The 21,094-nt window shown below is 44.5% G+C and overlaps 1 protein-coding gene across 2 annotated transcripts in view; it reads right to left on the bottom strand.

Moving 5' to 3' along the window:
• Positions 1-21,094, bottom strand: part of ACSS2 (acyl-CoA synthetase short chain family member 2) — a 47,040-nt gene that overhangs the window by 890 nt on the left and 25,056 nt on the right. Inside the window, exons 3-18 of one of the 2 annotated variants that reach the window (XM_014850734.3) lie at positions 12,711-12,802; positions 12,407-12,510; positions 12,081-12,153; positions 11,722-11,797; positions 11,446-11,560; positions 10,627-10,665; positions 6,148-6,285; positions 5,015-5,185; positions 4,573-4,706; positions 4,243-4,375; positions 4,105-4,161; positions 3,829-3,909; positions 2,559-2,667; positions 1,336-1,404; positions 830-1,006; positions 133-207 (exon numbers count right to left, since the gene is read on the bottom strand). In XM_014850734.3, coding sequence (XP_014706220.3) covers positions 133-207; positions 830-1,006; positions 1,336-1,404; positions 2,559-2,667; positions 3,829-3,909; positions 4,105-4,161; positions 4,243-4,375; positions 4,573-4,706; positions 5,015-5,185; positions 6,148-6,285; positions 10,627-10,665; positions 11,446-11,560; positions 11,722-11,797; positions 12,081-12,153; positions 12,407-12,510; positions 12,711-12,802 — 1,643 coding nt within the window. The remainder of the gene's footprint in view (positions 1-132; positions 208-829; positions 1,007-1,335; positions 1,405-2,558; positions 2,668-3,828; positions 3,910-4,104; positions 4,162-4,242; positions 4,376-4,572; positions 4,707-5,014; positions 5,186-6,147; positions 6,286-10,626; positions 10,666-11,445; positions 11,561-11,721; positions 11,798-12,080; positions 12,154-12,406; positions 12,511-12,710; positions 12,803-21,094) is intronic. The other variant, XM_014850735.3, reaches the window with a different exon arrangement.

The raw sequence follows: 21,094 nt of genomic DNA, 5'->3' as shown, positions 1-21,094 counted from the left end.
CACAGGCTTCTGGTTACCTGGTGACAGCACTGACCCACTCCAGCCCTGCCAAAGGCTTCCATCCACACACATTCCACAACCACTGGGCTTTGGCCAATCCCTTTCCCAAACCCTTGGGGCCTCTGAACATACCTGAGCGGGTTTTAGGCAAGCCAGGTGCATTCTGGATGTAATCCGGTGTGGCAATGGGGCCAATCTTTTCTCTAACTGTAACCAACAAATCATTAAGCATTTCTTCAGTACCCTTAGCTAGGCTCCCAAAAACCAAGGTACAGATAGCTTTGTTCCCCACTCATTTCCCTTTCAAGTCCCTAGCCACAGAGTTAGTCTCAGGCTCACTGCCTGTCTGTCTTTCTTTTTAACACACTGTCTCTTTACTATCTCTTTACTTACTATTATTTTATCTTAATCTACTTTCATGAAACTCAAGCTCTAGAATGGCCTGCTTGAGTTGAAATCCCACTTTACTAGCAGTGTGGCCTTGGGCAAGTGATTTAACTTCTCTGAGCCTCAATTTCTGCATCTTTAGAAGGAAGATAAAATAAGATCTGTTTCTTAGATCTTGATTATAGGGATTAAATGGATTAATGCATTTAAATTACTTAGCTCAATGATAGCAGAGAGAAAGGATTCTATAAATGTCAGCCATTATTTTCCTGGTGGAGAGACTAGTGGAGACTGACTGGGAAGACGACAATCAGCCCCAAGGCCCCCTGGGATCTGTTTGTGGTTTGGGAAGCAGCTCACTCCAGCACTGCCACCCAACCTGCTGTGGTAACTGGACCATCAGGACAGACCCTGCAGTCCCTGCCCAGGGAGGCTTCCTTACTCTGCTTCTTGAGCTCCTCCGTGAGGGTGGGGCTAAAGGTGTGGCCATCACACAGAGTGACAAAACAGTAGAGGCATTCGCCCTTCACAGGATGAGGGTGGCTGACTACGGCTGCCTCGGCAACAGCCTCATGTTCCACAAGTGCTGATTCCACTTCGGCCGTGCTCAGCAGGTGTCCTTGTCAAGGGAAAGGAAGTGCCATGAGAGAGATCCCAGCCTCTGCCTCAACCCCTGCTCCATCTGTGCCTACAGGGCAGTCCTGGTCTGGTCAAATGGGGAAGGCCCTTCATTCATAGCTCAACATAACAGTTGCCCCACCATACCAGTTTCCCTCCTCTAGGCACATTCCACTGTTTATCACTCTTCCTCCAAAACCTGGGCCTAGAACTGAATGCCTCACTCCAAGTATGGTCTGGCCACAGGACACCCTGGCTCTCTTGGAAGGCTTTGGCTAGGAGTTGCTGGGAGAACAGGGCTAATAAGGGAAAATGGTCCCTGGCCCTCACCAGATACATTCAGCATGTCATCAATTCTGCCAGTGATCCAGTAATAGCCATCCTGATCTCGCCGGCAGCCTGGGAAGAGAAGACATGTACAACATAATAAATACCCCACAGTAGGATACATGATCCACATGATCCATTTACCAGACTTCCACACCCACGGCAATAGCCTCCTAACAAGTATTCCTGCTTCTCTTCTTGCCCATTGTGGTAGCCAGGCTCCCAGATAGCCACACTGATCTCCAACTCCTAGTATTCATACCCTTGTATAGTCGTCTTTCTCATTGTGCTAGGGTTAGTCTGTATTGTCAATAGAATTTGGCAGAAGTAATGGAATATAAATAAATAAGGCAAAGTTATTTTCTAAAGAGTAAATCAGTTATCACTTCTCTGCTTAAAACCCCTAAAGGTCTCCCATTGTACATTGGATAAAATCCAAACTCCTTACCATGGCCCACAAGGCCCTATATTATCTACCTCTCCAACTTCATGTAACATTCTTCCCTTTGCTCACTGCACTCCAGCCACACAGGCTTCAGTCTGTTCCTCAGATATTTCAAGTTTGTGTCTCTGCACAGAACACTCACTCTTACTCCATATATTCCTATGCCTGGCTCCTTCTCACTCTTCTGGTCAAAAGTCACTTCAAAGAAGACTTCTGTCATCTCATGTATGGTAGCCATCCCTGCAGACACTCTTTATCCCATTACTCTGTTTATTTTTCTTCACAGCACTTATCACTACCTAAGATAAGCTTATTTACTTGTTTGCTGTTTATTGTCTCTTGAATGTAAGCCCCATGAGAGCAAAGACCCTTGTCTATCTTATTCATGGTAATATCCCCTGTGCTTAGATCAGTACCTGGATGTAATAGGCATTCAATAAATATTAATGAATGAATGGATTGGTGGATGGGCCATGGGCAAACAGACACCAGACATGCGGACACACATGACAGTGATACACACTGCCATATGCCCCATCTCTTTCAGCACAGGAGCAATAGAAACAAGAACCTTTTTCCTCATACATCAAATCTCAGATGGCACTATGCTGAGCCCTTCTTGCAACACTCATTTCTTCTCTTACAGTCTTCTCTGTAGCTCTGCTGGATATTAGACACTGACACACAGGACACATAGGACGTTCCCCTCTCTGTTTTTCTTCACCCCTAGCCAACTCTTCTTGAAAATGAAAGGTGTGGGAAGGAGCTAGCCAAGGCTCACCATCTCCTGTCACATAGTAGCCGGGAAACTTCTTAAAGTAGGTGGTCTCAAAGCGTTCATGGTTCCCATAGACTGTGCGCATGATCCCTGGCCAGGGCTGCTTGAACACCTGAGGAGTGAGGAAGGCACAGTAGTTACATCCTCTATGCTGTCTCACTGGAAGACAATCAGAGCTTTTCTCAAACTGAGGAGAAATGGCCTGAATGCCATTCCTGAGAAGTAAGACAAAGTACAGGCCTTGGAGATAAACAACATAGCCTTGGAATCCAAGCTCTGCCACTTACTAGCTGTGTGACCTCAGGTAAGTAACTTGACCTCTCTGAGCTTCAGAATTTTCATCTGTAAACCAGAGAAAATCATCTCTACCTCCCAAAGTGATTGTGAGAATTAATATTATGTGGAAGTTGCCTAGCACAATATTCTATTAGTGATAAGCATTAGTAAGTTTGTCTCCTTTTGGGTAATCCTTCAGGAAAGCAGATCCAGTTTGATGCAAATGAAAATAGTCATATAAAAATATCGGACCTACACATTAGTAAATAGTTATTGCCCCAATCAATAATGTCCTATGGCAGCAGACTGATGGGATGGATGGAATTCTAGGCTAAGCGTCAGAAGGCCTGGATTCAAGTCCTGCCATTGTTACTAACTTACTATCAGTAAAAATGAAGTGGGGTGGAGGGTGGGAACTGATGATCTCCCTATAAGTACTAATATAACAATCACAACAACAGCTAACATTTATCAAGCACTAACTGTTAGGTTCTGTGCCAAACCCTTCACATGGATTATCTAATTTTAGGAGACAAAGGTACTATTATAACTCTATTTTATAAATGAGAAAATTTAGGTTCAGAGGGGTTAGGTAACTTACATGAGGTCACAGAAGAGGCAGAGCCAGGATTTGAACCCAGGCAGGTTGACTCCAGAGCCTATTATGATTTTCCACTATGTTTATGAAGCCTCCTTTCACACTAGAACGTTTGCAAAGGAAGAGTTGGGACTATGTCTTCCAGACCCAAAAAGGCACCATCAGGAATCTTTGAGCAGAGCCCTTAAGAGCCACATGGGCCAAGACGCAGAGAGGCAGGCAAAGTATCTGAAGGATTCCCCCCAGGGTCTCTCCGCAGACGATAACCTTCAACCCTTGAATTTTTGCCACAAGCAGCTACCAGGAGAGATTAGGTTCTAAACTCTGAAACAAGTACAGTACCCCTTGGTGGACCCTTCCCACCTCCTCCTCAAAAACCCCCAAGGGCCAGGGCCTCACCAGATAACCTTCAGCTTCACCTTCCAGCTCTTCCCCAGACTCATTCAGGATTGCAGGAGCTACACCAAAGAACGGGAAGGTCTAGAAGCAAACAGGAGACAGGATCCAAGGAGAGGAATGAGGCAACTCTGACTCAACTCTCTACCTCTCCCAAGGAGCCCTAGAGCTTCAAATTCCTCACACATATCAGTCCAGTCCCCCACCCTCTACCTAGGCCAAATGCCCCAAGACTCTACTACTGCCTAGGCCAGGACCAGCCAAGGGAGCCTCACTCACAGCAGAACCAGGCTTCATTGGTGTGGCACCAGGGAGGGGTGTCAGCATATGGCCACCCTGTGGAAGTCAGAGATCAGAAATTTGAGTCAGTCTTCCTATACTGTCCCTGAGCCCCATCCTTCTGAACCCCTTACTCACTGTCTCTGTCTGCCAGAAGGTGTCCACGATAGGGCAGCGCTGGGCACCTACCACCTGGTGGTACCAAAGCCAGGCCTCAGGGTTGATTGGTTCACCCACTGTGCCTAGCACCTGTAAGGATGCCCGGCTATGCCTTGGGCAGGGGAGTGGAAAGAGAGGAAGGCTCTGAGAACCACTGGGAACCAGGAAGACATGCCCAGGCTCTTCTCCTGCCCCCTCCCCTATTCCAGGCCTGGGAGTTGGAACAATGGAATGGAAAAGACTGTGCAAAAAGGCCAGCACCCAGCTCTGAGGGACACCCATGGGGCAGCAGCTGGGGAGGGGTCTCACTTGGTGACAGGCTCATCTCCAAACTTCATGAGCAGGCGGATAGCTGTGGGTGCTGTGTAGAACTTGGTCACCTTGTACTTGTCCACGATACTCCACAGGCGGCTCACATCCGGGTATGTGGGGATCCCCTCAAACTGACCCCAGTGAAGGCTGGTCATTCCCGGTCCTTCCCAATAGTTCCTCCATTCCCCTCCTGTACCCTCAGGCTCAGTATCTTGCCCTTTCTGACAAACCAGTGTCTTCATTCCCTTACCAGACAATCCAAGAGACCTTCCCAATCATGATACACAACCCTCTCAGAACTCCTCTTTCTCTAGGAAACAGGTCATTATGTAAGTCCCCCTGCCTCTAGACCAAGTGGCCTTGGGAGGTAGTCACCCAGGATCATCTTGTCTATCCCCTAAGTAGGCCAGGCAGCCATGGGTCCCAGTTCCCTTCTTACCAAAACACTGGTAGCACCATTGGCCAGTGGCCCATAGGTGACGTAGGAATGGCCAGTGATCCAGCCAATGTCTGCTGTGCACCAGAACACATCCTCCGCGTGGAAGTCAAACACGTACTTGAAGGTTGTGGCCACATAGAGCATGTAGCCCCCAACTGTGTGTACCACACCCTGGGGAAAAATAGGACCTCAGGTTGGGGCCTTGGTCTCACCCCCACTGACCACCAGATGCAGGCTGGGCAGAGCTAGAGGAAGATCTTCCTCAGGGATTCTGGCCCTGCCAGCACCCCTTTTGTAACATCCATCTCCCTTCCATCCCCTTTTCTCCATGTTCCCATCTCACACTCACACACATGTATAGTCAGTCCATCATTCACACCCATACCCTAAGATGGTATTTCTGAGCCACCCACATCACTCTCACGCACAAACACTTCTAGGACACTCACATCTAATAGTGTCTTTGTTATGTATTTGCACACACACACTCAATTATACATTGACAGAGTGGGAATGGAAAAAAAAAAAGAATCTTCTTTGCTTACTCCATCAATACCCCACCTCAAGGAAAGAGAGGCCAAAACTGTGTTTCTAAAGGCCCAATGAGGGATATTCCAAAGCAAGTGGAGAGAAGAATTTAGGGGTGCAGTGAGTGGAAGGTAGAGTAATATATCTTTCAAGTTAATGGAGGAGTCAAGAGTTTTCTTAAGTGTTTATGGCTCCCACACTGTGCCCTAGGAGGGTCTAGATGTTAATAGTGTCGCATGTGGAAGGAACTGAACTCTAAGAGCTATAGTCTAGGAATACAAAGGACTCCTTGTGCCTACCCTTGGCCTTGAGTTGACATGGCACCTTTCCTTCAATCAAACCATGTGGGCATGAGCAAGGGACATCAATGTTAACCAATGGACTGATCCTTTTCTCTTTTTCTGGGCACCATGAAAGTCCCCACCTGAACTGTCTCATCCTGGGCCTCACCATCTAGTGATTAAGGATTTATGTCTTAATTTGATTTAGAAAAGGTAATGTGACTTTTCTGAAACTCAGGGTTGCAGAGTAAAATTCATGTCATTACATGCTTCCTCAGAAACTCATTTCTCACCCCTACACAGTACACAAACACACATACTTGCCTTGGGTTTGCCTGTGGAGCCACTGGTGTACAGGATGAAGAGTGGGTCCTCAGCATCACACCACTCAGGCTCACACTCATCCCCTGCCTCTTTCATGAGTTCATGCCACCAAAAGTCAACCCCCTGGTTCCAGGAGATCTGCAGGGGGAGGAAGACAAGAATGGGCAGGGAAGAACTCAACAGCTCAAGATGGGGTCAGGAGAAACTCCTCCCTGGCACCTGGAGGGGCTGGGATGGGACTCCTGACGGAAGTGCTGGGAGGAAGGAGGACCCTGGAAAGGGTGGAATGGGGCAGAGAGAACGAAAACAGAATAGCAGGCTTTCTGGGTAGTCCCAGCACCCTGCTGCAGAGCTCCCCTCACCTGGCTTCAGACTGAGGAGGGTCCTTTGGTTGTTCTTTTCTCATCCTTCAATTCTAAGCTTAAATGTCACCTTCTTGGAAAGGCTTTCCCTGAACAGCATCTGGTAGATTCCCACTCCCATCCTCACTATTATTCTTGATCACAGCACCATATTGCTTTCCCACACAGAACATATTTCCAGTTGTTTTATTTAGTTGTTTGCTTGATTACTGTCTTCCCAACTAGATAGTGATCTCTATGAGTGCAGTGGCATGTGTCTTTTATTTTTTTCCTATATCCCCAACACCTAACAAAATGCCTGGCACTCAAAAGGCACTCAGTAAATTTTTGTTGGATGAATGAATATGCACACACAGGCCTGCATACACACATATGTACTTATGGGACTAGTGGCTCATCAGCAGGGATGCAAACACCACACAATTCAGAAATGCAAAATTAGTCAGAGCCTGCAGGTGAGGTGGGCACCTGGCCCTGTTAGTAGCAAAAGAAGTCAACAGATCTTGGTCCAAGCACCTTTTCCTGCATGTCCAGACCTCATCCACATCTGGAGGTTCCTACCCTAGCTCTGCCCCTGCCTTTACACCACTGGTACCAATGGGTTTCCCATAAAAATATCTGCTTGAGTTCCATTCAGCAGGAAGCCTTGCTTTACGTCAGTGGAGAAGGACCAAGGTGGATTTCTCCCAGTAGAGAGATGTCCCCCTATATTGGAGTGCCTTTCACAACTACTTCTGGGTCTGTCATCCTGAAATCTTTCTAAACTCTCCTTGAAACTGGTTTACTTTGCTGGTTATATCACCTCTTTGAACAACCAGTTTTCTGATTCTACTCTTTGCCAAGTGAAGTTGGAGTCCCTGAATTTGTCCAAAAACTGGACAAGTTCACTGGATTTCAATCCCAGTTCTGCTACTTCCTAGCTATATATGACCTTGGGTAAGTCACTTTACCTCAATTCACTTCTTTTTAAAATGAGGATAGTCATTCTTTTTTTGAGGAAGATTAGCCCTGAGCTAACATCTGCCACCAATCCTCCTCTTTTTTGCTGAGGAAGACTGGCCCTGAGCTAACATCCATGCCCATTTTCCTTTACTTTATATGTGGGACGCCTGCCACAGCATGGCTTGACAAGCGATGTATAGGTCCGCACCTGGGATCTGAACCAGCAAACCCCAGGCTGCGGAAGCAGAACATGTGAACTTAATCGCTGTGCCACTGGGCCCACCCCAAGGATAGTCATTCTTGCCCTAATGGTCTCACAGGATTTGGAGAACATCAAAAAAGAAAGGTACTACCTAGTAAACATTAAGCCTTGGATTGTCCTGGGGGGTGGGGAAGACTGATGAATGTCAGGAAGCATAGAAGCTAGTTCAGTTCCACTGAACTCCCCTGGGAGATGAATTTAAGGGTGTGATGATGGGAACTGTTTGGGGTTTGCTTTAGCTGTCACAAAGCCCTTTTACATTCATTAGCTTCTTGTATGTTCAATGGCCCTGGCTGGCAGGTAGACATTATAGTGTAAGAGAAACATCTTATTCCCATTATATGGCTATATGCTAATTTATTGTGTGCATCTTTGGTTAAAAAAACCCCAAAGTGAGGGGGCTGGGTGGGTGGTGCAGCGGTTAAGTTCGCATGCTCTGCCTCGGTGGCCCGGGGTTCGCCAGCCTGGATCCTGGGTGCAGACCTATGCAATGCTTGTCAAGCTATGCTGTGGCAGGCGTGCCACATATAAAGTACAGGAAGATGGGCACGGATGTTAGCTCAGGGCCAGTCTTCCTCAGCCAAAAAAGAGGACTGGTGGCAGATGTTAGCTCAGGGCTAATCTTTCTCATAAAACAACCAAACAAATAAAAAAAAACCCAAAGTGTTAGACACATACCTTATGAAATAACTCTCCAACCACACCCCTCTTTCTGTATTATCTGCCCCTTACCCTAGAGAATTTTAAGTTTCTGGCGCGTAAGCATCAGAAGAATGACTAGCCCAGGTCAAGTGAGGCACCATTAAAAATAAAAAGAAGAAAAAGAAAGAAGAGAGAGAAGCTGCCCACAGCTAGAAAACATAAAAATACACCCTATTTTTTAGTGGAATAGCCATATGGATCTACACACACATTGTCACGTGGACACTTTTTTTTCCTGCCAAATGATCTACTTGAGATGAGGGCATTAATGTATTTAAGCAGAAGTATGTCAATATTGCTTTGGGCAAATGGTGCTGGTCTATAGCACTGGTGTGAATCGTCATAGAAAAGGCAGTAGGTATATGTAAGGGCAAGGCATAGTTACACCGTGGCAATGAGGGAACTCCTGTAATCTTGTAAAACTGTTTCCTCTGTGGGTGTGTGGGTAAGAAGGGTGGGGAGTACTCCAGGTGTGGCACCAATAATCAGCACCAGGAAGCAGGGTGAGCTTAATCAGTGGTGCAAACTTTGATTGTGAATTAGGTGTGTGCCTGTGAGGGCCCAGAGCTCTGAACCAGGAAAAGGTTTTAATTTTCTGAAATGAGAGTTGAGAAGTTGGTCTTTGTCCTTGAACCAGGATAGCCTCAGGGAGGACAGCTGCCACGTGTGAGAGAAGAACTTGAGGAAGCTCATAGGTGATATGGTTGAACAGGACACCTGCAAATGTGCCAGATTCTCCCTTGAAGATAGCTTAAGAAGGTAGAGCTATTTTAAGATAGCCTAAGGGGGTCTGGAGCTCTGACAAGATTTCTGCAGCTTTGATTGCAATTCTCAGACCAACAAACCTAGACTTTGTAAGCCTATTTTTATGGTCTTTGTTTTTTTGGCAACTGATTGCTTTTACCTCCAGGAAACAAAAATCCAGGAGCTTGTGGCCCAAGAGTCTCCGGTATTAAGAATTACACGATTCTATTTCTTTTCTGGTTTCCTTTTTAAAAATGCCAATCTGTCTCCTATGTTAAAAGTAATAAAAGATAACATTTATGGTGTAGTTACTACGTGCCGAACACTTTACTATATTGACAAAACCCTATCAGGTAGGTACAATTATTATCTTTACTTTACAGAGGGGAAACTGAGGCAAGAGAACTTAAGTAACTTGCCCAAGCTCCCACAGCAGCAGTTGACAGAGCTAGGAATTGAACCCAAGTAGTCTGGGTCCATTGCCTACACTCTAACCACTAAGTTTGTTACTTCTTTCAAGAGAAAAGTCTTAGGTCCCTGTCTGAGTTTTAAAAGGAAAGCAGTGTCTCCTGGGAATCAGATCTGTCTCCATCACGCTAATGAGAATAACGAAAAGGGGATTATAATTACCATTAGCCTAAGAGGTTAATCCTAGCAGATTTAGAGTAAGACACCCTATGGAGGGTGGTAAAACTCAGAGGAATAGTGGATTTTATGGTTTGTTTTGGTGAAGGAAGTGGTTTCCTTTTAAGCATATATTATCATCTCTCTATTACTAACAAGGAAACTGAAACCCAGAGAGAAGAGGTGACTTATTCAAGGTCATACAGGTAAAAATTGGTCTCTGGATTCCAAGCCCAGTCTCTCCTCTATACTAATCTGTTTTGAGTCCCTTCTTGGGGATCTCCCTTCTTAGAACCACGTGCAATGTAACTTTTCTTCAATTTAGCACTTAATTATATCAGAGTTCATATGTAGTTTATAAATCCCAAAGTAGTATATAAACGTATTTAGGAATCTTCTCTGCTGTCCTATATAAAACTTAGGTTTTCATTTGTAATACACATCTAACTCCCCAACTTCATGGTGCATTTCCAAAGTCAAGGTCTGTACCTCCTCTGCCTGCTCTTCCTCCTGTCTCTCCTGGCTCCACCCCAGCTAAGTGCACAGTAAAAACTTTCTGACAGGTTTCTTGGTCCTCTCTCCACAAAGGTCCTGAGCAACAGCAGGAATGAAATGTGATGTCTGTTGCTACCTCTCTGAGATCTACAATCTATGCCAGTTCAGAGAGGTAGCAACAGGCATTAGGTTTCACTACCCTTTAGAGTGACTTAGATGGCAAAGGACCCAGGAACAGAGAGAAGGGGGTTAGGTCTGGCAGCCACCACAATGGGAAAAACAGGCAAAGAGCAGTTGGACACACTGTCAAGCAAACAGGGAAGCAGTGCCCATGGCAGAGGAGGATACCTGGGGCCAGATGCGCGTGGGTTTCTCTTTCGGCTTACCCTGTCAAGAGCCCACGGAAAGGGAAGTGAGCAGGGTCTGAGTGTAGGGGAGTGGGATGGAAGAGTCAGTGTGCCCCAAACCTCTGGTTGCCTCCTTTCCCTCAGGCTCCCTTCTCACTGGTCGTCCCAGCCTCCATTTTCCTGATCCTATTCCCAGCCCCTGTACACTCAGAACCCCTAATGCCGACTGGGGTCTCCCGTCAGCTTCTCTAGCCCTAAGACTACTCAAGGCTCCTTAAGTCACAGAAGCTCAGGAACACTGTCCTTCTGGATGCTGGAGCTTTCATTCTCATGCCTGTTTGACCAGGAGGCCACCATTGGGCTTTTCCACTATTTCCACCAGGAGCACTGGATCTAAAGCTAACAAGGGTCCATATCTTGAGGGCCAAAATCCTGGACCTTCCATGGTGGGAATACACAGGTAGCCCAGTAATGAAGATTACAACCCGGTAATCAAGATGACTACATATAGTCACCCAGGTCAGCCCATTTCTAATCCAAGTCCAAGCCCTGAGGGTCCCTTGTGCCTATCAAGATACCTTAACCAACACGGGAGTCTCCCTCACAATCTCTCACACTAAGTTCCCAAGGCAAGGGGCTTCCTATCTACATTCAAGGTCAAAGTCCCCCAACTCCCAGCCAGCCCTGCCAGAGGAGGCATTCCTGGGATTGCTCCCAGATCCTCAGCATTCAGGAAGCAAAGAAAGACATCAGGAACTTCCTGGGAAGGAAGAGGGAGCCAATTTGAGCCCAGAGGAGGGCACAGCAGTAACAGACTCACCTGTATATCCCGGCATGGCCTCTTAACTGGGGGAGACTGACTGGGAGAGTCACCTGTGCCCAGCTCTTCCCGCCCCAGGTGCTTGACCACAATGCAGCATATCACTGGGAAACCCCTGGAGGAAAGAAAAGCCTGAAGTGGTGGGCTGGTTGGCTCAAGAGAGAATTTGGCAGGACCCGCCCATGTCCATCTATGGTAGGGGGGACAAAGGGAACTTGGCACTGGGGAAAGGTCCAGTTAACCCAGAGCATTAGCCAACCAGCCAAACACACTTACTTTTCCCGACATTTCTCCAGGGCCTCGTCAGCCAGCTCCTTCAGGTTCACAAGCTTTTCCCCCCTGTAGAAGGCATCTTTGGGGAGCAACAGACATTCCAGGCCTTAGGAAGTCACCACACTCCTAGCCCCTTAACCCTAGTGAGCACAATATTCATGGAGCCCTTCCTGAGTAGGTCTCTTGACTCTGATTCTTCTAGCTGATTTGAGCTGACAGAAGCTCAACCAAGGTGCAACCAGGAGAAAAAGGGTAAGCAGTTCCTACCCTCTATGCTGAGCAGTCCCAAATACCAACTAGCTGATTGGAGATCAAGACTTGCGGTGTGGGGGTTCTGGAGAAGGGGTGAGAGAATTAGTCACCTGTAGTGATGAGAAGGCTGCAGCTGGAATCCAGAATCCGTTCAAACAGAGACTCTGCAGAGAAGCCTGCAAACTAGGAAAGGGAAGAAAGACTGAAGGAGAGGAAGACCCAGGGATTGCATGAACAAGGAAAGGAGTCACTCATAAAACCTTCAGGGTCTCTAAGCCAGGGTCCTAGAAGAAACTGGGTAACTGATATGAAACCTATGACACAAACATTCTAAACTCCTTAGTCTGGTTCTTAAGATCCTCCATCATCCAGGCCCAACCTACTTCTCCAGAGCCCCATCCCCCACCAGGCCCCTTTTTCCAGCCCAAATTCCTACCACAATGGAGTGCAGAGCCCCAAGGCGGGCACACGCCAGCATGGCCACCACAAGCTCCAGTATCATGGGCATGTAGATGGCCACTCGGTCACCCTTCCGAATGCCTGCAGGTAAAGGACACAGACCATCGACCATGGACCCTTCCTGCTGCTACTCGCTCCCTCTCATCCAGCTACCACCCTCCCAGCTGACCTTTTCTGTTCCCCTGTTACCGGAATCCTTTCACTCCTTATCTACCTTCCCCAAGTCCTCAGATACCCCAAGGCCAGACCCTCCAGTCCCCTTCTCATATCCCAACACTCACCCTGTTTTCGGAGAACATTGCTGAACTGACACACTTGGACCAAAAGTGCACGGTATGTGATCTGGGTGGTCTCCTCTGGCTCATTGCCCTCCCTGAGATACATCAGAAAGAACCAGTCATTAAGGAGTATAACTTCTTCCCCAAACAACAAATAGGAAGAGTCATAAAATCCATTCAGTAACACCAAGGCCTGGAAATGTCCTGTGAAGGTCATTTGCCATCTGCCACCACACCTTGAGCCGACCAGATACTTTTGGCCTTTCAAAGTATTCTTTATACACAAGCTGTGTGTCATTGGAAAATGCAGTGTCCATCTCTGAGCCTCATTTAGGTTGATAAAATGGGATGATGGACCCTTCTCTTCCATCCTAGGGATGTGTTAAGGAGAAATGCTATCACAGATGTGATTCTTCCTAAGCACAGTGTCAAGGCTGCATTGGTATTATTCAAAGGGGGCTCTCTACACCACTTGTACCCAAGTCACCACCCTCTATCAGCTGATTTCTGTCTACCTCCTCGGCCTTGCCTCGCACTCCTCCTCAGGCTTCAGGCTGGTTTCCTTCAGTCATTCCTTCATTTGTTCATTTGCTTATTCAACAACTACTATGTGCTCTATACATGTATAGAAATAAGGCACTGATGAACAAGATAAGCAAGATCCCTGACAACATGGAGCTTATATTCCAATGATAGTGCAGGAAATACACAAGTAACAAATACAACCAAGATGATTTCAGATTATGATAAGTATTATGAAGGAGATAAAGAATGATATAATCATGAATGACAGAGGAGAAACACTTTTTAAAAAGACACCTTGGGGCCAGCCCTGTGGCCTCATGGTTGGGTTTGGCGCACTCTGCTTTGGTGGCCTGGGTTTAGTTCCCGGTGCGGACCTCCACCACTCGTCAGTGGCTATGCTGTGGTAGCGACCTACATACAAAATGGAGGAATATTGGCACAGATGTTGGCTCAGGGTGAATCTTCCTCAGAGAAAAAAAAAAAAGGACATCTTAAGGAACTTTCATGACAGTATATAAAGACTTAACTATAAGAACATTCCCCTCAGTGTTTTTTTTTTCAATTTTATTATTTTTTGAATTACTAATACATAAAAATGGCACTGCATGAAAAGATATGTAATAAGAAGTGTCCCTCCCACCCTTATTCCCCAATCACCCTGCCTACCGGCAACAACTGTTACTACAATGTTGTGCAACTTTCCAGAAATAGACAATATGCAAACAGGGCCACTCCTAGTAGGATGGAGGGTGTAGGGTAACTGAACTAGTGCGGAGTGACCAAGATAATCACTTTGGAAGAAGGCTACACTGTTAGCATCTTTCATAAGGTCTTTGGGATATCATGGAAGATGGAAATTTAAAAATTGAATTTAAAAAACTGAATTTTAATGCTGCTCAGAAGAGAGATAAGCACCTCACAGTCCCCAAATAAGCCCAGGTGGACAGAGGTGGGAAAGAGCTACTCAACTAACTACAGGACAGGCCTATTAGACAAGCATATATATACATGCATTTATGTTTACATATTCTCATTTTTTCTAAACACATGATGACATACAATACACACTATTCTGTATATTTTTTATTGAGTATAATATACATCCAATAAACTCCATAAATCTTAAGTATAGAGCTTGATCATCTTGCTTTTTTTAAATTTAACAATACACCTTGATATCATTCTCCATCAAGACTTATAGTGCTGTTTCCTTTTCTTTGTCATCTGCATAATGGTTCCATTGTTTATACATGCTATAATTTACTTAACAAATAAATGCTTCAATAAATATCTTTATTCATATGTAATTTTACTCACTTGCAAATATCTCTGTAGGATGAATTACTACGAGTGAAATTGTTAGGTCAAAGTGTATGTGCATTTTAAATATCTATAGACACTAGAGGATGACTTCTTTAAATAAGATGGTCAGGGAAGGTCTCTCCTTGGGGAGGTGATATTTGAGCTAAGACCTGAGTAATGAGAAGTAGGCAACTATAGGAATTCTTGGGAAGAGTATCCTGTGCAGAGAGAACACTGGAAAGGCACTGAGGTGGTAAAGAGCTTGGCCTATTCAATGAACAGAAAGGAAGACAGTATGGCTGGAGCATAGCAAACAAGAAGGAAGGTAAGAATGAGAGGTAGGCAGCAGCCAGATCATATAAGGCCTTGTAGGCAAGGGTAAGAAGTTTAAATTTTTTTCTAAGTGGGTTCTTCCTGGCTTCCCTTACACACAAAGCCTGCCTCCACACTTTTGATCATGCCATTGCCCCTTCTCAGAATGCCTTCCCTCCTCCTTCAGGCACCAGCCTTACAGCCCTCCCTAACTACTACAGGTCATTGTGCTCCCCCTCCTTCCTTACTACCCAGAGTACTTATGAAGGAAGTAACTAAAACCCCGAGAGATGTAGTAGCTTGGCCAAGGTCATGCAATAATAAGTGGCAGAGCCAAGAATAGATCCTCAGGTCCTCTAATTTCAAGTCAGGACTCTTTCCCCTCATAGTGTAAAGGACAGGGACTAGTAGGGAAGCCAGACTTTTGGAGGTTACACAGATTATCAGCTTCTTTCCAGTTCTTGGCTCAATGAGTCAGTTACTATCCTTTCCTTGGCTTAGCCCTCCTAGGGCTGAGAGGAGCCAAGTGCAGAGAGCTCTCTAAAGTGGGAAGGAACAGGGAGAGAGGAAGCTGGCAAAGGGCCCTGAATGCCAGAGGCATAAAATGCCATTTCCTTAACTGGCCCACTGATGAGTGCCACAGGAACTTCAGAACATCTCCAGTTACAGCTAAATGCTGGCATTATAACCATGCACTCATGCACTCATGTCTCCACGTACCACCTCACTTGTGTGCATTCACATGCATAAAATCACATATACTAAAACACAAAATATTGTAGGCATAAAAGTTGCCCATTTGCACACATAGGCACAAATAAGCATAACTATATGTACCCAAGCCTCAAACATGGGTCCATCTACAAGTATATGCACTGCATTTATATATCCACCTATGTGCACAGCTTGCCCCTCCAGAATCATTTGAAATTTATCTCATGTATTTTATTTACTGTATATTATCTGTGTCTTTCACTGGAATATAAGCTCCATGATAACAGAGACCTTGTCTGTCTTGTTCAATGCTACATCCCTAGCACCTAGAATAGAGCCGGATACATAGAAGGTGCACAGGAACAGATAAGCACAAACCTATACGAGAACAGCATACTTGAGCCCACTTGCAGTTACATATATGCACAAAAACCACACAGTGTACATTCCTCTCCCTGGCTCTGGAGCTCAAGTTATACATTATTGATATAGGTACCTTACTACTTCCACTGTCTTCTTTCTCTGACATACACACCAGGAGGGGGCCCTTGGCTGGTTGTGATGGGGGAGGGAACAGAGTACCATCTACTGCAAAATTCCAAGCACTCTAAGTTGTTACAGTTTTTAAAAGAATATCCAATTTAGTCTCCTGACTCCAAAGAGATCAAAAGAGGTCATTTGCTGTGCTTGAGGTCACAGGATAGGGTGTGGCAGAGCAGGGACCAGGACTCAGGGTCCAGGCTTCTTTCCTCTATACTGAGAGCTGCAAACTCAAAAATTGACGGGGTCCGGGCTGGTAACATAAATGAGTCAAGTGAACCATGTGAAAGAAAAATTCAATAGAGACAAGAAATAGTTCACTTTTCTCTTAACTTTTATATAAGAAAGGAGCCATACTGCAATGACACTTAGTTTCAGTTTTAGGGGGAAAATAGAGAGGTGCAGGAACTGGAAAACTGGAGAATACATGCTCTGGCAAAAGGAGGCATCTAGTACTTAAACTTAACTCCTGTCAACTTTTGCCCTCGGGGAATAAGGGCTCAGTTACCATTTTTTTCAGTTTTTTTTAAAGAAGCCTAGAATCTATTTCTGAATTTTTAAGTGTTGACAACTAATTTTTAAAAGTTTTAAACACTGTGGGCAAACAAAACTATTAAAGAGAGATTTAGCTGGTGGGCTACTGATTAGGAACCCTTGGTGTAGACCAAACTACTTCCCTTTAACCTGGACGGTATATGGTATGGGACAACCCAGGGTTTACGGTCTCATCTTCTTCCTCTAGGAAGACTTCAACTACCTTGCTCTTACACTCTCCAAATTTACTGTAATCCATTATTGATTCTATATATATATATATATATATATTTAGAATTAGACTACTCTTCACATCTACTTCTACCACCCTAGTCCAAAATCACCATTAGATAAGTCAGACCATGTCACTCCTCTGCTCAAAATGCTCAGACATTTTCCCCTATCATTTTGAATAAAAGTAAAAGTCCTCACAATGGCCTGATAGTTCCTGTACGATCTAGACCCTCATTACTTTTCTGTTCTCATATATTCTTATTCTCTCGTCCTCTCCCTCTGCCTCTGCTCCAGCCACGTGACCTAACTGTTTGGCAAAAACACCAAGCACACTTAACCTCAGAACTTTTGCCCTCTACTTGGAGCATTCTTCTCCTAGATAGCTACATGGCTTATTCCCTATCTTTGCGTTATTGCTCAAATGTTGGTTTCTCAGTGAGGTCATCCTTGAGCACTCCATATAAAAGAGCACCCTCCCCCAGGGCCCAGGTGCTCCAAATGAACATCTTCCATGAAGTCTTCCCTGGTTTCTCTTTTTCCCCACCTACTCGAAAGCTGAAAGTTCCCTCTTCCTCTCAAGGCCCTTTATCTCGCTTTCTTTTTGCTCTATTGGTTCTACCTTGCATTACATCTATTGGGGCCTTATCTTTCCCATTACACCCCGGGCTCTTGGAGGGATCATGTCTTCTTCTTCTCTGTCTCCTCTAAGCACAGTTGGCATAATAAATACTTAAGGTTCATGGTCAAATCATTGAAAAACTGATAACTGATTAATGACAGGCAAGACTGGGGCTCCCCGCTTTACATGAGAGGGATAGTAATTTGATTGGAGATTTTAGTTCCCTAAACTCGCAGAAAAGTAAGGCACAGGATAGGAGGAAACAGCTGAGGGAAAAAATAAATGAGGAAAACTGGATTTTTCACAGAAGCATCAGAGGGCAGGATCTAACCTGGTGGGTTAGGCCTTCCAGAGAAGAAATACCCAGATGACAAGATGAGTCAAACTTATTATGAGAGGAACACTGAACTCAGCTGTTTAGCCTGGAGAAGAGACGATATCAAGAGACATGATAGCAAGTCTCAAATATATGTATCTTTGTTGCCTCCACCCTAATTCAAGCCACCGTCATCTCTTGCCTGGATGACCACAATGGCCCCAAACTGGTCTCACACTTCACTCTTGCCCCCTTCCAATCCAGAATGATCTATTTAAAACATAGACCAAGCTACATCATCTCCTGCTTAAAACCCTTTAGTGGCTTTCATTGCATGTAGAAGAAAATCCAAACTTCTACTATGCCTTGTTTCCTCTCCAACTCTTGTGCCATTGTCCCATTCTGCTTAATAGGCTTCAAACACATTAGTCTTCTGCCTGATCGTGCATGCCATGTTCTTTTACTATCTTTCCCCAACTCTTTGAATGGTTTGCTTTTCCTCATGTTTCTGATCTCAATTTAAATATCACTTCCCTAGTGAAGCATTCCCTGACCACCTTAAGTAGCATCAGCTCTTCCTGACATTCTTCATCACAACACTATTTATTTTTTTATAGCATTTTCCTCAAGCTATAATTCTTTTATTATTTATTTATTTATTGCTAATTGGCTGTCTCCCCTACTAGACTATAAGTCTTCTGAAGGCAGAGACCAGTTTGGTCTTGTTCACTGCTGAATCCCCAGTGCCTTGCAAAGAACCTTGTATATAGTCGGTGCTCAATAAATACTTGCTGAATAAGTGAATGAACTTGAAGGATTATTATAAGAAAGAAGCAGACTAGTGTTATGTAACTATAAATGGAAGAGCTAGGGCAAATGTGAGAGTCCAACCTAAGGAAAGCCTTTCTGTCAGAGCTGTCCAACGATGGAAGCTACTCCTTCGGGAGCTCCCTAACTCTGAAGATATCATGTAGAACCTGAGATTTGCAGGGATACTGAAGAGCAGACTCCACAACATGGTTAGTACCAAGCAAGACCACTGTGTCTCAAAGTGGTCAAACAGTGTTAATTATGCAAATTCCAAGGTCCCGCCCCACAAAGCTACAGCATAGGATTGTGCAGGTTGGGCCATGGAAACCCTGACACGTACTAAATCATTCTCCAGGAATTGGGGTCTTTTGAATTTTCATTTTATAAGCAACCCATGTGATTCATGTTCACTGAAGTTTGAGATGACCTTTAAGGCCCTTCCAACTTTGAGATTCTTTGATTCTGTAAAATTAAGAAATAATGTGTGCTATGATCCATAAAACATGCACAAATGTGAGGCACCCAGATGTAAGTATACCCTCAAGTCACTTTCCCTTTTACCAAGGGAACAGGGAGTGGGAGCAACATAACTTGACCAATTAGCAGCCTAATGTTCCCTCTGGGTATTCTTGGCCTAGTCATGGTGAGGAGGGAGAACAGCTGAAGGAGGAGGTGGGAGGATGCACACCCCAAAGACTGAATCACAAATCACTTAGAACGCCAGAGGAAAACAGAGTTTTTGATGTCCATCACCCTTATTTACAGATAAGAAACAGAATGCACAGATGGGAAGGGATGGCTCGAGGTTACTTAGCACATTAGTAGCAGCATTATTCTAAAGCAGTGCTATCCAGTATGGTAGCCACAAGCCAAATATACAGCTGTTGAACACCTGAAATGTGGCAGAGGAATTTTTAATTGTATTTAATTTTAATTATTTTAAATAAGTCACCTGTGGCTAGTACTAGAGTCTAGATGTCTCTAGTTCAGGGCATTCTCCTCCTAAATGACATGGCCTCCAAAAGGGAGATGTTTTTTCCAAAGCCAGAATTAGCATAAGGAAGAAGATCAAAGTGCAGGAGTCCTGAGAACTGTGGGGTTGAAGTCCACCACAGGATGGATTTTAGTGCAGCTGTAATCACCCAAGAGAATTGAAAACATACATCCATACAAAACTCATATACAAATGTTCATAGCAGCATTATTCATAATACCAAAAAGTGAAAACAACCCAAATGCCCATCATTTGAAGAAAGGATAAACAAAATGTGGTATATCCATATAACGGAATATTATTCAGCATAAAAAGGAATGAAGTGCTGATACATGCCATAACATGGATGAACCTTGAAAAGATTATGCTAAGTGAAAGAAGCTAAACACAGAAGGCCACATATTGTATGATTCCATTTATATGAAATGTCCAGAATAGGCAAAGCCATAGAGACAGAAAGTAGATTAGTGGTTGCCTAGGACTGAGGTGGGGAAAAGTTGGAGGAAAATGAGGAGTGACTGCTAATGAATATGGGGTTTCTTTTTGGAGTGGTGAAAGTGTTCTAAAATTGATTTTGATGATGGTTGCCTAACTCTGTGAATATAACAAAAATCATTGAATTGCACACTTTAAATGGGTAAATTGTATGGTATGAACTATAGCTCAAATTTTAAAAAGCTTGTGATTTTGATTGGAATTGCAATAAACATATAGATTAATTTGGGAAAAAAAGACATCTTTACAAATCTTCCTTTCCAAAAAGATTGTCTGTTACCACTATTCAGTCATTCATACTGTTCATTCATTCATTTATTCATTCATTCATATTATCACTTCCTATTTGCCTGAAGACTTGACACTTAGTTATTTTATTTTTAGCATTCTAGTCATATGTATACATCTGTTTCCCTCACTGGATTGTTAGTTCCTTAAAGGCAAACAGGATATCTTTTCATCTGTTTCCTCCTCAGTGCCTAGCACAAAGTTTTACACACAGTAGAAACTTAATACAGAATTATGAAATGAATGGATAAAAGAATGAATGAATGAACAAACTTCTCTGCTCTTAGGACCAGCCAGATCCAGGCTGATCAGAGTGAGAAAGCATGGAAGGAAAGAGAGGATTATAGAGGATACAAACAAAGAAGACAGATGCTAGACAGGCAGGGGGAAATGGTAGACACAAGAGGAAAAGAGTGTTTAAAACTTGTAGAATAGATTTGGAGACATATCAAGAAGAGTTTCTTGAGCCAGCCCTGATGGTCTAGTGGTTAAAGTTCAGCGCTCTCACTGCTTCGATGGTCCGGGTTCACCTCCCAGTTGTGGAACCACACCACCCATCTGTCAGTTGCCATGTTGTGGAGGCAGCTCACGTAGAAGAAGTAGAAGGACTTACAACCAGGATATACAACCATGCACTGGGTCTTTGAAGAGAGGAAAAAAAAAGAAGAAAACTGGCAACAGATGTTAGCTCAGGGCGAATCTTT

This window comes from Equus asinus, chromosome 15, assembly GCF_041296235.1.
Source record: "Equus asinus isolate D_3611 breed Donkey chromosome 15, EquAss-T2T_v2, whole genome shotgun sequence".
Classification (NCBI taxonomy): domain Eukaryota; kingdom Metazoa; phylum Chordata; class Mammalia; order Perissodactyla; family Equidae; genus Equus; species Equus asinus.
Note: the sequence above shows the minus strand (reverse complement) of the source record. Positions and strands in the feature narration are given on the sequence as shown.